This window comes from Gigantopelta aegis, chromosome 4, assembly GCF_016097555.1.
Source record: "Gigantopelta aegis isolate Gae_Host chromosome 4, Gae_host_genome, whole genome shotgun sequence".
Taxonomy (NCBI): domain Eukaryota; kingdom Metazoa; phylum Mollusca; class Gastropoda; order Neomphalida; family Peltospiridae; genus Gigantopelta; species Gigantopelta aegis.
This window is the reverse complement of record NC_054702.1, coordinates 112,356,189-112,373,400: the sequence shown is the minus strand read 5'-3', so window position 1 is coordinate 112,373,400 and position 17,212 is coordinate 112,356,189. Positions and strand designations below refer to the sequence as shown.

The 17,212-nt window shown below is 40.2% G+C and overlaps 1 protein-coding gene across 1 annotated transcript; it reads right to left on the bottom strand.

The window, feature by feature from the left end:
- Positions 1-26: 26 nt before the first annotated feature.
- On the bottom strand, positions 27-16,134 carry LOC121371802 (chymotrypsin-1-like). The gene is made up of 6 exons (XM_041497958.1): positions 16,087-16,134; positions 7,892-8,060; positions 7,323-7,404; positions 4,375-4,564; positions 2,506-2,654; positions 27-511 (listed from the first exon to the last, which is right to left on the bottom strand). Exons 2-6 carry the CDS (start codon positions 8,026-8,028, stop codon positions 338-340), a joined length of 732 nt encoding a protein of 243 aa, XP_041353892.1. The 5' UTR covers positions 8,029-8,060; positions 16,087-16,134; the 3' UTR covers positions 27-337.
- Between the last annotated feature and the right edge of the window lie 1,078 nt (positions 16,135-17,212).

Sequence of the window (17,212 nt, the reverse complement as noted above, 5' to 3'; positions counted from 1 at the left end):
TTATTTATTATTTCAATTTTCATCTATTGTATATCATCGCGATCAATTTAATCACGTAGCTGCCGTAATCGTGGTTTTGTTCAGTATCGATTTATTAACACGTGGTAAATTCATTCTGGTAAACATCACGTCTAGTTCTTCATATATACACATGTCACTCAGGTTACGCTGTAAACTTCTAATAGTTGATAAACCAATTTAAAACTAATAACATTTTAAAAATATTTATTCCATATGTTGTTTCAATAATAGGTGTGACACTGAATATATAAATGTTTTGTTATTTTGACGTCTGCTAACAGCCTGAAACAACACCGACTATCCTGTCTCATCCACCTTAAGCTTGCGGCGGGTTTTCGATCCAGTCTCTGTAGCTGCTGATCCTGGTGTAGACGCTGGGGAAGGTGTAGTCACAGGCGTTGAACAGCGTCGACCACCACGACGCAACGCCCACCAGTATGTTTGTCGCCAGTCTACTGGAGTAGCAGGTCAGAGGTCCGCCGTCATCACCCTGACAACAGCAAAACACAGTATTCAACAATAACACAAGTTAGAGGTCCATTCTGGCAAGGAATGATAGCAATTGTTAATTAATAGCCTATCAGACAGGTTATAAATATCATATTAGTGCATGAGCAGAACCTCATTTTTTTCAGGTTGAGTATCGGCTTATTGCAACCTTCATAACAGGTAAATGGTGATAGGCAAATAGCCAGACTATTTTTCCGTTTGTCTTTTTATTTTCGAATGTCTAAGTATTGACACGATGTATATTCTCTTAAGACGCTTCCTGTCTTTGACGGGAGCTAGTTATCACGGTATCTGGCGTTGTCACGAAGACGAAGACTCATAACACCAATCATCTATCAACATGACAGAACAGAAGTTTAGTTACACGCAGGCCATTCCACTACGGCATTAATGACGCTAATGTAAACACCAATCGTTTATCAGTGGGAAAAGACGCTAACGAAAAAATACCAATCATTTGTTAGTATGAGAAGACGCTAATGAAAAGATCAATCATTTGTCAGCATGTTAAGGCGCTAATAAAAAATACTATACCAATCATTTATCAGCATGTTAAGACGCTAATGAAAACATCAATCATTTATTTTAGTTCCTCTTCACACTTTTTTCTTTACACCAAGAACTTGATACTGATGTTCTACGTTACGTATTGCTGTGTAGCTTTCATCTGTCATTTTAAACCAAAATCATGCTCCAGCTCTCTTCGATACTGTTCATTTTTTCTCTCTTTTTTTTGTCATAGGCATTCATGCTTATGCCATCATTAAATGCCCTTACCTTCTTATACCATTTTTCTGTTTTATTATATTTCTCTTCCTAACCTTTCTTCATGTTTTGACCAAAACCCTTGGATTAATAAACGGATTTATCCATTCACTATAAATGTTTTAGCTACTAGATTATTTCAAGTATCTAAAATTATAGTTTTCTTTCATTTCTGGGTTTCTTGCATAAGTATATCATTATTGCCATTCCGTCGAGAATAGCCTCATTTTGTAGTTTGGTAGTGACATGTACATTCTCATGTCAATTTAGTCAAAACGTTTTCATGTTTTCCTTGTGCATGTCATTATCAATTTACTGTATAACAAATAAGTATAGGACAGAAACAATGATAATTTGAACCAATTTGTACATCTAGGATCTTGCACCAGGAATAACAGATACAACATAATATTGGTCAATATTAATGTGATTTTGTACTGGGGCGTAGCCAGAGACGAAAAAACGCCGAGGTAAACCCAGACGTGTAAAATAAATATCAGTGTCATGGGAAAAATAAAATAAATCTGGGAAAATTCCAGACGGGGCAAGCGCATCTTCTGCCTCTTGCTGGCTACGCCATTGTTGTACATAAATCCATTAATCATAGGTCACTTTATCGTCAAATTATGATATCCATGCTTTATATAAAAAAAAATTGGCATCATATTTGAAATCTGAATTCTGAAAAAGTAAGAAATCATATATCTTAAAATACACATAATGTTGTGAAACCGATATCAAACGTCAAGACTTGAGGTTGGTTGGCAATGGGTTCGCATCACAGTACCGGATCCAACCCAGGGCGATATTTAACGGTTCAATGACATGTTCATCGATTTCACTCTCACCAACAACTAACCTACTGGACAGACAGCCCAGATATCTGAAAAGTGTGCCCAGGACAGCGTGTCTGAGCTTTAATTTGATATTAGCATAGCAATTGACTGAAATAAAGCATGACAAGATGGTATTTGCCGCCACCGCCAAGTCACGGCACGAGACAAATTGCCTCCGTGGTAAGACAACACCACTGTTGGCTGATGGCAGAAGTCGCTCATTTACACAATCAGTGGTATGTAGGAAAAAACAAAACCACACATAGGTAGATACATATACGCCACCATTTTAGATGAAAATTTCATGAAACTGTAGTGTGCTTGCGTGCGCATGCGTGAATGGTACAGTAATATATAGATTACAATTTCTTACATTGCACGCTCCGGAATTTTCTGAAAACACACACACGTGCGGGTTCGCGCCAACTCGAGTTGTAGTGTTCTCAAAATAGTTTTCACACTCAACGTGTGTCAACACGTTCACTTCAGCTCGTTTCAAGTCCGTTGGCGGGGCGCTGATAACTGCAAGAAGAAAGTTAAACTGTAAAGTTTAAAAAAAGCTAATTAAAATATAACATTTCATTGACAATAACAATTTTAATTATTTGAAATTCAATTTTTAATTGTTCTGCCGAAGCCAGGGATCTTTTATATGCACCATCCCACAGACAGGATAATACACACCACGGCCTTTGTTACACAACTTGCGGAGCACTGGCTAGAACGAGAAATAGCCCAATGGGTCCACCGACGGGGATCGATCCTGGACCGATCGCGCATCAAGCGAACGCTTTACGTCCCGCCCCTGTTGCTTAAGGAAGATCCCAGTTTGAAGCCGTGAAAATGAACACTAAGTTTAGTTAATCTACAAACCTGTAACACATTGGGATAAACTTACAATTGAGTGAAACATGAGTCTGTGAAATACCCTCTAAAAATATAGACTAAAACTCGACTCCATAACTGTTACTTCTCTGACGCACGTACGTTTTTAAAATTATGAGAAATGCATTTTGTGATATTAAAAACACCAGAATGACCAAAAACACTTCAAATGAACGGAAATTTATAATCTAAACCATAAAATCTAAATAAAGTATAATTTCAGAAACGGCTATAATAGTCAAAAATATGCCTTAGTGTTTAAAAACTAGGGTATATCTCTTTAAGAATTAATTCCCAGTACCATAAGCAAGTCAGTTCTGTTTCCCATAAAAATTTGTAATACGCCGCATGCCAACAACAGTTTTTAGGGGAACATAGTCGCAGACAGTTTGTGACGAAAATCTGTCACCGACTTTATGGCAACCAGTCTTTATATCAGGCCATCAGACGCTTTACTGATGTTACAAACACCACCCATGAACTTACGTTAATACATTATATATATACATAGATAGATAGATATAGATATATACATTCACAAATTATATACATGTAGATCTATTAACTGATTAACTGTGAAGACTCTATGGGTGAACCCTGACTGGTCATGGATTAAAATATTATTCTCTAAATGTTTAAATAAGTATTTGAAGGTACACCTCTCAAAAAGATTGGAAAGATCCCTAGAGAAATAAACTACTGAACCTGTTCGTGTCTATACACGTGTACACTCTGTCTGAAATAATGAACTCGTGGGTGTCTAGAAGCAGTAACGGTCTAAACTATTCCAGCTCGTGCTTGTCACCGATAGCACTTCGTCTGTATGTGTGTGTGTGTGTACTCGCGGTCTGTTCTGCCCCGTCCCGAGATGTTGCAGGCCGTTCGTCTGTGTGTGTGTGTACTCACGGTCTGTTCTGCCCCGTCCCGAGATGTTGCAGGCCGTTCGTCTGTGTGTGTATGTGTGTGTGTGTGTGTGTGTGTGTGTACTCACGGTCTGTTCTGCCCCCTCCCGAGATGTTGCAGGCCGTTCGTCTGTATGTGTGTGTACTCACGGTCGGTTCCGCCCCATCCCGAGATGTTGCAGGCCGTTCGTCTGTATGTGTGTGTACTCACGGTCGGTTCCGCCCCATTCCGAGATGTTGCAGGCCGTTCGTCTGAATGTGTGTGTACTCACGGTCTGTTCCGCCCCATCCCGAGATGTTGCAGGCCGTTCGTCTGAATGTGTGTGTACTCACGGTCTGTTCCGCGCTATCCCGAGATGTTGCAGGCCGTTCGTCTGTATGTGTGTGTACTCACGGTCTGTTCCGCCCCATCCCGAGATGTTGCAGGCCGTTCGTCTGTATGTGTGTGTACTCACGGTCTGTTCTGCCCCATCCTGAGATGTTGCAGGCCGTTCCGCTGAAGTCTCCATCAGTGGGTCCCGCTAGCGATACCATGTTGACGTTGTCATCAAACACGATCGTCCCGCCAACAGTGACGACGGCGATGTCGTTGGCCAGGTAGCCGCCAGGGTGGTCAGGTTCGTCGTTCCCCAGGAAGTCGGGGTGCTTGAACAAAAAGAAAGTACCATAATTGTTTGTTAAACGTTAACATAAGCGTACAACTGTTTGGTAGTAATGCTTATATAAATAAACGTTGTTATCCAGATTCGGATATTTTCGTTTAGTCCTGCAAAAACTAGCTGCCCCCCTACAAAAATGGGAGCCTGTATGCTTATGAACATTAAAGTTTGTTTTAACAAACTCCGTTAACGCACATTGATTTATAAATCATCTACTTCTTGGATGTCAATAATCTAATAAATGTGTCACAACAGCCATAAAAGAAATCTGCTTTTTTCTTCATTAGCAGTAACTACAGCATCTTAGGCCAGCATGCTTTCCACTCAGCTAGATCCCGCGACCAAACATGTATTATCGTCTATATCAAACAACTTTTATAAACAATCATAGTTATGGATTATTTCGGAACTGTTATTATAGTCGGTATGGTCAGTTTGTACACGAAACTTGTTTACCGTCAACATGGACAGTCTACACGAAACTGTTATTTACCGTCAGCATGGACAGTACAAGAAACTGCTATTTACCGTCAATATGGACAGTCTACACGGGACTGTTGTTTACCGTCAGCATGGACAGTCTACACGGGACTGTTTACCGTCAGCATGGACAGTCTACACGAAGTTGTTATTTACCGTCAGCATAGACAGTCTACACGAAACTTGTTTATCATCAGCATGAACAGTCTACACGAAACTGTTGTTTACCGTCAACATGGACAGTCTACATGGGGCTGTTATTTACCGTCAGCATGTACAGTCTATACGAAAGAAAGAAAGAAATGTTTTTATTTAACGACACACTCAACACATTTTATTTACGGTTATATGGCGTCAGACATATGGTTAAGGACCACACATATTTTGAGAGAAAACCCGCTGTCGCCACTACATGGGCTACTCTTTCCGATTAGCAGCAAGGGATCTTTTATTTGCGCTTCCCACAAGCAGGATAGCACAAACCATGGCCTTTGTTGAACCAGTTATGGATCACTGGTCGGTGCAAGTGGTTTACACCTACCCATTGAGCCTTGCGGAGCACTCACTCAGGGTTTGGAGTCGGTATCTGGATTAAAAATCCCATGCCTCGATTGAGATCCGAACCCAGTACCTACCAGCCTGTAGACCGATGGCCTAACCATTCACCTGAAGTGTTTTTTGGTAATCCTGGTAATCCTGGTTTTTGTAATACCACAAAATGCATTTTTCGTATTTTATAAAATGGCACGGGCCTCTGAGAAAAAACCGTTGAGCAGACAAGGTCTAATCTATTTTTAGAGGGGATATTTCCATTTCAATGTCACAGACGTTGGTATACCACGTGACCGTTATCATTTTGGTTCGGTTTGTTTTCTCGTGCACGGTTCGCGCAATCAACATCCGATTTGTTGTTGTTCATTTGTGAGATTTTTCTTCACAGTTTGTGAACATTTTCAGTAACAATAAAGTTCAGACAAGTAAGTGTCTCAATACAAAACGTTACAAACCCTTAAAATCAATAATTTTGCTAAGTCCTACGATATCTGGAGAGGGGATACAACCAGGACAGAACAGTTGGAACATGTCCAGGAGAGGTGAAAAGAACGCACCCCAAGTCTGTGAAATTTGTCGTGACGTAGGCATTGTTGTGCTTCGAGCGACATCTACCGGTGACATCAGAATACTAACTTTCAAAATTATTTCAAGCAATTGGGACATGGGGATTCCCATGGTATTTATCGATATAAAACCTGCTTTTTCACTCCATTTGATAAAAACGTGATCTAAGTGTGTTACAGGTTTGTAGATTAACCAAATTATAGTTTATTTTCGCTGGATGGAACTAGGGTGTGCGGCTTTAAGGCTCCATGTTGATTTATATATCCACATCTACGTAACACTTTTTTTCTTTGAATTTGTGTGCATGAACAAATTTATCTACAGTACATGATTATGATAGTGCATAGTACGTGTATGTATGGAATAGTATCAAGCATGTAAGCCAACAGAAACACGGGTGGAATACAGAACGCGTGTATCACGGGTGGAATGCAGAACGGGTGGAGTATAGAACGCGTGTAGCACGGGTGGAATACAGAACGCGTGTAGCACGGGTGGAATACAGAACGGGTGTAGCACGGGTGGCGTACAGAACGGGTGTAGCACGGGTAGAATACAGAACGGGTGTAGCACGGGTGGAATACAGAACGGGTGTAGCACGGGTGGAATACAGAACGGGTGTAGCACGGGTGGAATACAGAACGCGTGTAGCACGGGTGGAATACAGAACGGGTGTAGCACGGGTGGAATACAGAACGCGTGTAGCACGGGTGGAATACAGAACGGGTGTAGCACGGGTGGAATACAGAACGGGTGTAGCACGGGTAGAATACAGAACGGGTGGAATACAGAACGGGTGGAATACAGAACGGGTGTAGCACGGGTGGAATACAGAACGCGTGTAGCACAGATGGAATACAGAACGCGTGTAGCACGGGTGGAATACAGAACGCGTGTAGCACGGGTGGAATACAGAACGCGTGTAGTACGGGTGGAGTACAGAACGGGTGTAGCACGGGTGGAATACGCGTGTAGCACGGGTGGAATACAGAACGGGTGTAGCACGGGTGGAATACGCGTGTAGCGCGGGTGGAGTACAGAACGCGTGTAGCAGGGGTGGAGTACAGAACGCGTGTAGCACGGATGGAATACAGAACGCGTGTAGCACCGGTGGAGTTAAGTAGTAAACATAATATATAACTCACCTCTCGATAGTCTGCCACTGGCAGTTCAGTACCACCGCTGATTCTATTGGTCGAACCATAGTACACTGTCAGCTGATTGGCTCTGCGTGTTAACAAATAAGAAATGCTAAGTGAACTTTAAATGTACTACAAATAATTGGTAAATTTAGGAAACCATATATATGAAGTAATGTGGCATAAAGACTACATTAGTTACATTTTTATTCCACGATCAATCGCAGGAAGGTACAATACTTTTCATTGACATTTTATAACTAGACAACAGTGCAGTTGTGTTTTACCTGTTAAGAGTTACAGTAAAAGTTTTACAAATAAAATTTTGTTTTGTTTAACGACACAATTAGAGCACATTGATTAATTAACATTTGATAATTCTGACATAAATTTTACAGGAAGGCCCACATCTTTTCATTAGCAGCAAAGGATCTTTCATAACAATGCCCTTTTCCCATATAAAGGACAGCACATGCCAAATAGTTTGAGAGTAATAAACTGAATTAGTATATTATGGACAAAGGAAAGAAAAGAAGAAAGAAAGTAAGAAGAAAGAATACGACTGGTACACATACGTTCTGCCGTGTACGCAGTGAGCCCCAGTAATGACCTTCTGGTGACTAATAATGACGCAGCCGCAGGACGGACTTCCGGAGAATCGTAAAGCACACTGGTGTGGGAACTCCTTTATATCGGCGTCCATACCGTGCATGATGTGTTGGCTTGGCGCCGTGGTAACACCTCCTTTTAAAACGACACAGTAAACCAAGTTTAGAATATAGGTGCTTTCAAATGTTTTCTATATAATGGGCGGCGTATTTTATCTGATGTCATTTCAAATATAAATACATAAACTTAAAACTTGTTATTCATTATGTATGGGATTGTTAGGAATATATTTTTCACCTTTTTTCCTAAATTTAGTTTCAATTTTTTTTTTTTTTTTTTTTTTTTAAACAATGCATTGTGCACGTATTTAGATAGTCTTTAATGTTTTTAATTAACACTTAGCCTACCTGTGCATGCCTGTAAAACGTATGTATTCTATATAATAGGTAGCGTGTTTTATTTGATGTCTTTAAAATATAAATACATAAACTTAAAACTTATTACTTTGTTAGGAATATATTTTTCATCCTTTTGAATGAATGAATGGATGAATTAATTAATTAATACATGAATGAATGAATGAATGAATGAATGAATGAATGAATAAACGAATGAACGAATGAATGAACGAATGAATGAATGCATGTTTAACGACATGCCAGTGTAAAGAGATGTGTGTGGGGGGGGGGGGGGGGGAGAGTACAATACAATACATAAATCAAAATAAAGTATATTTTATTTTTTTATGTAGAAATCAAAGTGTTTTAAAAACATTAATATTAATTCTGGGTGAAATTTAAAAGATTCCAAAACATTTCTGTGGCCAAATATATCATTTCTCGTCGGCTTCAGATGATTACACTCCGCCAAAATGAGGCGCACAATCAGTGTACACTGACAATGTCCACACTGAGGAGCAGAGTCCTTCCGTAAAAAAAAAAAATGCGTCAAATATGTATGGCCGATGCCAATCTAATTAAAATTAGCTCCACTATTAAATATGGATCTAACAGCAGCCCGTTGGAGCTCATGTCCAGTTGACCTTTCATTCGACCAATCAAAACCTTACTTGCAAACTCATGCCAGTGATTTGAAAAGAATTTGAAAACATTCGGGATTATGCTGAGGGTATACGAAATGATTCGGGTGAATTACGAAGTATGCCGTAAACTAATTTCAATATGAAATTTTATATAAAATTCGTTTCAAGACGAAAAAGAAAACCATCATGGTATAGCCATAAAATCTGTTTATACTAGTATACAATCCAGAGTTTATTACTGCACTTTTCCCCCTGTTTTTTCAATGTTGAAATAGACCAACAATTTCGCCTATTCCATAAATAGTTTCGCCCGATATTTTTAGAATTTGTATGCTGGTCGATATTGCCTTGCCTACCAGTGTCTACACAACTGCACGAATCTCCCCTGGGTTGTCATGTCATGAACAGAAGCGGTCAGGCCCTTTCTAACGGCCCTATGGGCAACCTAGGGAGACACCACAGCATCGTAGAGGTCTAAATTAACGAGCTACTCTCGATTCACTAATATCAAAACCTATATTAGCTCTGCCATTTACCTTTCGACCGACCGTTCAAAAATTGCGCCAAATTTCCTCATTCAAAATTGCGCACCTTTTCTCTTTGGCATCAATTACTCCATTCAAAATTCCTTAACACCACCACCACCCAACCCGCCTGCTACCGACTTGATCGGGCTGCTGGTGCTCCCTTGCACCTGCCAGTGCAGGCGGTCCCTCCTCTCCCCCCCCCCCCCCCTTTCCTGTCATGGACGGAGGAGCCGGCCAAGGCCGGCTCTTGTGCCCACGACAGGCGTGCGCTACAACAGCTTGTTCTGAATGTGCACGTAAAACCCTATGACATGACATGACATGGTCGATATTTAAATTGTTATTTATAGATGACATGTCACCTGACATGGGAGTCCATGCAATGCTGTTAGATTTACTGGTGAGACCAGTAGAGCTAATTTTAATCAGATTGCGGCTCTCTGTTTTTGGTGTTAAATTTATAACAAAAAGTCATTTTAATGCAATTCCTTATAGATTTTGTAGCAGAATAAAGAGAACTTTTGTTTTTGAAAATTATCAATGAACGTGAATAAATTACAAAGTTATAGCAATTCTCAGAACAGTGCGTAAAGTGGTTTACATCGTTTCTATACAGGTTGGCCTTCGTGCATGTGCGTGGAAAATAGAGGCTTTTAGAGAAAAAATAGCTGAGGTAATAAATAGAATAACATCCTCGGTACCAGTTATTATCAAATTTATGTCACTCGGGAAATAATTTTCACTTATTGAAAATTATTTCACTCGGGACATAAATTTGATAATAACTGGTAACTCGTTTATTATCCTCTATATATATATATATATATATATATATATATATATATATATATATTTTCTCTCATCACAGCTATCCCATAAAAGAAAGCCATGTAAGAATTTTTTTTCTCTCATCCTCGGGTATATAGGACAGAGCTACCCCATGAAAGAAAGCTATGTGTGAAATTTCTCTCTTACATGGGATATCACGCGCGTGCCTTTAACATGACGTCGTCAAGCTTTCTGCCAGAGGGTAAAACGGGTATGACGCCATACCCAAATTTTATTTGTTCAAAGTTGACTTTTTCACAAAATTAATTACTCTTATCATTACTGTATGATTTTCTTAACCCTAAACCTAAACTTAAGTAGTAGGGGGGCCTATCTGGGGTCATGATTGACCTACTTTCCCGTGATCACGTGACCTTGGTAGGAGACAATGGGCTTTGTGTAGGAAACAATGGCCTTTGTATAGGTGGGTGCAGGTGTCTGACCTTGGTAGGAAACAATGGCTTTTGTATAGGGGGGTGCAGGTATCTGACCTCGGTAGGAAACAATAGTCTTTGTGTAGGAAACAATGACACAATGGCTTTTGTATAGGAAACAATGGCCTTTGTATAGGTGGGTGCAGGTGTATGGTCTTGATAGGAAACAATGGCCTTTGTGTAGGAAACAATGGCCTTTGTATAGGTGGGTGCAGGTGTATGGCCTCGGTAGGAAACAATGGCCTTTGTGTAGGAGACAATAACCGTGGTGCAGATGTGCGATCATGGTGTATTCAATTCAATGTATTGCATATTACCAAACAAACTGGTGTCAGCAAACAAATAAAAGCAAAGAAACAACAACAATTAATAATAACAATATGTATAGGCCAGGTGTAAGTGACGTTGATGTTGGTTTTGGCTTCATTGTATAACGTCTATTGTGTTGTTGTATTTTTGTATTCACAGTGGACATAGACGTGAATATTTTTTCACAGTGTTTTATTCTAGAAACCCAAAATAATAGCCGTTAAAATATGTCTCGTAGGGAAGGACTGTAACTGTTTGCTGACTGTTTGGTTTAAAGTGAGGCTTTCATGTCGCCAGACAAAATGCGTGTGTGATGATTTTCATTCATTTGTATTTCTTTAGCACATTGTCGACGTTTTCTTTGTTGCCGTCATTCAGCCATTCATTCAGCCATTCATTCATTCGCTTTATAATAGAGGAGTACTTTATCAGACCTCTTCATCAGCCCTCATACAAAGGCATTTTATTACGCCTCTCCGAGTGTTTATGAAACCAGATGAACTGCAAAAGACATACCGACGCGTGCCCGTCTTAAGTAGCAGAATAAATTTGTTATGGTATGCACACTGACCGTGAAAGTTTGTTTGTGTTTAGCGACATCACTAGAGGACATTGATTTATGAATCATCGGTTATTTCATGAAAAACTTAATTTTGACAGTTTTAGAGAGGAAACCCGCTACATTTTTTCCATGAGTAGCAAGGGATCTTTTATATACACAATCTCATACCCCTTATGGGGCCAGTATTTCATAATTAAATACAAACGTTTTGTGCGTGCGTGCGTGCGAGCGTGCGTGCGTGCGTGCGTGCGTGCGTGCGTGTGTGTGTGTGTGTGTGTGTGAAACACTACAGCCCATTCCTATGAAAAAAGAACGCGTGACTGCAACTCAACGCTCCAACCTAACCTATGCTCTTTTAACTACATTTTAAACACGAGTATTTCCCAAGAGTACAAGCCTTTATAGACAACCAGTGTATTATGTCTGGTATATCAAAGGCCGTGGTATGTGCTGTCCTGTACACACAATTCTTGCTACTATAAAGTAGCGGCAGAAATATTCAATCACAAATCTAGTTATAGAGTAGAATACACAAAAAACAAACGCAATGGTTGAGAGAGAGACAGAGAGACAGAGAGACAGAGATAGACAGAGAAAAAGACAGCTAGAAAGAGTGAGAGAGAGAGAGAGAGAGAGAGAGAGAGAGAGAGAGAGAGGGGGGGAGGGAGGGAGGGAGGGAGAGAGAGATGTCACACGTGATTAATCCATTAGTGTAAGTCGGCGACACGCGCGTCGCCATGGGTTTAACAAGTAGTACGTGTTAACCAAAGGGAAATAGCTGCATTTTTAAAAATAAAATTTCTCTAGCGTACTAGCCTTCGTACAGGGTTTTTTAATTACCAAATGGGTAAATACAGTAATCGATCTAGGATCGATCCCCATCGATGGTCAAATAGGCTATAGCCAACCAGTGCATTATGCCTGGTATATCAAAGGCCGTGTATGTGATGTCCTGTGCACACAACTCTTGCTACTATAAAGTAGCGGTAGAAATATCCAATCACAAATCTAGTAATGGAGTAAAAAACAACAACATTAAACACGTATTGCATGAGTGTGATACTTTTCGTTTTGTAAAATAAACTCGTGAATAACACGTTTTGTTTGTTATTAATTTAAGGGTGACCCTGTGTGTGTGTGTGTGTGTGTGTGTGTGTGTGTGTGGACCTGTGACCCTGAGTATGGCCCTGAGTGGCCCTGAGTGTGGCCCTGAGTGGCCCTGAGTATGGCCCTGAGTGGCCCTGAGTGTGGCCCTGTGTGAGGCCCTGAGTGTGGTCCCGGGAGTGGCCCTGAGCCGTGCACGAGCTATGCTTTAGGATGGGGGATGGGTCATACGTACCACACAAAATTTAATCTTTGTGTGCATGCGTGAAATTGTAGAGAGTATAAATAAAAGGGTAATGGGTAACATCGTCATTTGAGGTAGAACCTTCAGAGAAGCAACATGTCAGACCAGTACAAGTTATATGTACCCGACGTGGATAAGTGGACCCGTTTCTACAAGTTGCAAGCAGAAGGTAAACTTCAACCTCATTTTCCAGTGCAACGTGGTGGGAAAAGCCAGATGATGTACAGTGTAGATCGATGTCTAGAACTGTATGACCCTACATGGAAAAAAGAAAAGAGGAACAGAACAAGCCCCCGGCACCCAAAGTCGTCATGGTGTCCCCGACACAACAGGTGGTAGAGCAAGTCAAGGCCGAGCAGAAACGGAAACGTGAAGAGAGTGGCGTGGAACAGAAACGACGAGAGCAGACTGGGCAAAAACGGCACAAGCATTTCTGAGAAGACTATAAAAGGGGGCATGGCAGTTTCAACATCGCCAGTTCACGTCGAACACTTAAACAGTCAACATTATGAATCAGTGTCACATTTGCGAAAACAAATATGTTTGGACCCACGACCTAACTCGGCACGTACGAAATAAACATGGACTCTTGGAATCTGAAAATAAGCCTTCCCAGCAGCAGCTGCAGCTGCAGCAGCAGCAACAGCAGCAGCAACAGCAGCAGCAGCAGCAACAGCAACAGCAGCAGCAGCAGCAGCAACAGCAGCAGCAGCAGCCCTTAAGATTGTTACATCCGTTCACCATGATCGTGTCGGGACTCACGTCGTGTGGAAAAACATTTTTGTTGTACAAACTGCTAAGGGATGGTAAAATCCACCGCCTCCCCAGCGCATCATCTGGCTCTACAAACGATGGCAACCTCTCTATGATACGATCAAAATGGTTGCTCGAGTAAAATTTGTTCAAGGCATACCCGAGAATTTGGAAAAGGATAATTATTTGGATCCCAGAGTCAGAAATCTCATCGTGTTGGACGACCTGATGTCTACAGCTGGAAAAGACTCTCGTATCACCGATCTGTTCACGGAAGGAAGTCATCACAGAAACCTCTCGGTGATTGCCATCAACCAGAACCTCTATAACAGCAAAGACCCGACACAGAGAAGAAACTGTCATTACCTGGCACTGTTCAACAACCCCATCGACAAGCAGCAAGTCCTAACCTTGGCACAGCAGATGTATCCTGGAATACTCGTCATTTCATGCAGCGGTTTGATGAAGCTACCCACAGGCCCTACGGACATCTCTTGGTGGACTTGAAACCGACCACGCCCGAACATTGGCGCTTCGACCTAATGGTTTAGAGACGGGGCCGTCCGAATGGTATAAAAGCACGAACGTAACGGCGAATGTCTCAGAAGAGTTTCAACCACCGTCGGAGAAAGAGCTCTACGTGCAAATCATGCAAAGAAACGCATTCAAGAGAAAACTACCAGGCATACCCGCCTACGAAAGTGACGACGACGAAGAAGAAGATGAGGTAGAGCCCTATCTAAAAAAGGTCAAGAGGATGCAGTCTTGCGATACGTGTGGTCTGGTCTTTAAAGACGGGAGTGACTTGCAGCGACACGTGAAAACGTGCGAGGAGGGAAATGAAGAGCCGTCGTCCGATCTGGAAAACGAAGGCGTACGTCTGATGGTGGAGCGTGAATTCGACATCAATCGTGACTATTTCGAAAGCAAGAGGAAACGCTACGAAGAAATAAACATGTCCCAAGATGCCATCGAAAGAAACATGAAGACATTGCAATGGAAGTTATTTAAAGACACGTACTCTCGCTTTCTGACGTATATGCATTATTTTGACAAAGGCCCCAACACGAGAAAAAATCTACAGTTTGTGAATCCAGACAGAGATCTCAGACCACAGATTCGTTCTAAATTAAATCAGTATCGTTCATGGATTGGCGAATATTTGGACGAACTAGACGATGACGATACCGATGATGATGATACTGATGATGAGCACGAAGATGAAGAGAAATGAACACTCATATTATTCACATGTCGCCCTTAAGGCCTCTCGATGTAACCCCATGTGTGTCCACTGCATGTGTAGTTGTCTCTAGAGAGACCAGCGATTGTACTTTAGAAATAAAAAAAATTTAAAAACCAAACCATTGCGGTTTGGGGTTCTTTTTTACTCCATGACTAGATTTGTGATTGGATATTTCTACCGCTACTTTATAGTAGCAAGAGTTGTGTGCACAGGACATCACATACCACGGCCTTTGATATACCAGACATAATGCACTGGTTGGCTATAGCCTATTTGGCCATCGATGGGGATCGATCCTAGATCGATCACTGTATTTACCTATTTGGTAATTAAAAAGCCCTGTACGAAGGCTAGTACTCTAGAGAAATTTTATTTTTAAAAATGCAGCTATTTCCCTTTGGTTAACACGTACTACTTGTTAAACCCATGGCGGCGCGCGTGTCGCCGACTTACACTAATGGATTAATCACGTGTGACATCTCTCTCTCCCTCCCTCCCTCCCTCCCTCCCCCCCCCTCTCTCTCTCTCTCTCTCACTCTTTCTAGCTGTCTTTTTCTCTGTCTATCTCTGTCTCTCTGTCTCTCTCTCAACCATTGCGTTTGTTTTTTGTGTATTCTACTCTATAACTAGATTTGTGATTGAATATTTCTGCCGCTACTTTATAGTAGCAAGAATTGTGTGTACAGGACAGCACATACCACGGCCTTTGATATACCAGACATAATACACTGGTTGTCTATAAAGGCTTGTACTCCTGGGAAATACTCGTGTTTAAAATGTAGTTAAAAGAGCATAGGTTAGGTTGGAGCGTTGAGTTGCAGTCAAATAAAACAAACTTTACTTTTAATAACACCTCTGAATTGTAAAATGTCTTCCCACTGGATTACATAATGCAACTATGACAAATCTGAGTTGACAGCGATACACACGATGCATGTTAAAATCACATGTCACAGCAAGACAACGAAAAGACCAATTAGCTGTATAAACATACTTGTGTCAGTTAATTTTGTATGTTTGTGCGGTAAAATGTTGGTTATAAGGGTACACTTCAAGAAATTATTTTTGTACAATTAAAAAATGTTGTTTGACATTGACATAAAGTTACTCACGGAAATGGGTATAATTCCGGTATATTTCACACGATGTCCGTAATGAGGTTTTACTTATGATTAATGAAAATACAATGTTTATTGCATCATTATAATGATTTTAAATCAGTACCACGCCACCGTTCCTCATTATAGTAAAAACTGAATATTAATTTATAAGATTTATATAAATTTGTCTTTGGTACTTAGGTACACTAACCACAAATGATAATGTAACGCAACCTGTAAGGCGTAAGTGTAATACCGTAAATGTACTAATTAAATTTTTTATTTCTTGTTCATGTTCTTAACATTTTTGGATAAAATATTTTTTTTTTTTTTAAATATGTATTAAATCATAATAATATTTAAACTTAAAAAAAAAAAATAATAATAATAATTTTTTTTTTTTTTTTTTAATGCCAAGATCTAAAGTTAAGAAGTATATATGACATAAAGTATTCATATAACTTATTGTAATAATGTTTTTTTTAAATCTTGCGATTTTGGGTTAAATTGTGTGAATTTAAAAAATCTCCTGCTTTTTGACCAAATCTCCTGCTTTTTCAACACACACCTCCTGCTTTCTCTTGACTAAAGGTTGACAGGTCTGACCAGTGGTGGTGCACTGGCTGTAATAAGAAATAGCACAATGGTCCAATAAAAATGGACCGATCCTAGACCGACCATGCTTTACCAGTGGGCTACGTCCGGCCCCTCCAATTTATGTAGACACTGAAAATTAAATATGAATATGAATTATTCATCAACTATCTAACTGATCAGGGTAGATTTCCATTTTATTACATATGTGCATTTACATTTCCATTAAAATTATATTATTATTTTTTAAGTGGATGTGAATAATCTTACTGTATGTTTACTACCGATGTCAGTGGTAGTTTTCCGAAAAACAGATGTAACATTTCAGAAGGGTGGATTTTATAATACTTACATGTATCTACTGAGGATACATGGATATCATCCACCGAGGGTAGTTTTCCTTTAATATGTTATATTACATTACACATATGTTGGCTAATGTATATTTCAGCTACGTAAACACCGTTTAATGTAGACATGACAATTCAATATGAATGTGATGGCTTAATCTATTATTTAACTGATCAGGGTAGATTTTCTTTTC

Bases quoted from the DNA above. Each gene is read 5' to 3' on its own strand.
- LOC121371802 (XM_041497958.1), bottom strand. From the start codon at position 8,028: ATGCACGGTATGGACGCCGATATAAAGGAGTTCCCACACCAGTGTGCT. The intron at 7,405-7,891 runs GTATGTGTACCA...GTTAACACGCAG, and splicing joins CACTGCGTACACGGCAGAAC to AGCCAATCAGCTGACAGTGT. The intron at 512-2,505 runs GTAAGAAATTGT...TGCTGTTGTCAG, and splicing joins AAAATTCCGGAGCGTGCAAT to GGTGATGACGGCGGACCTCT.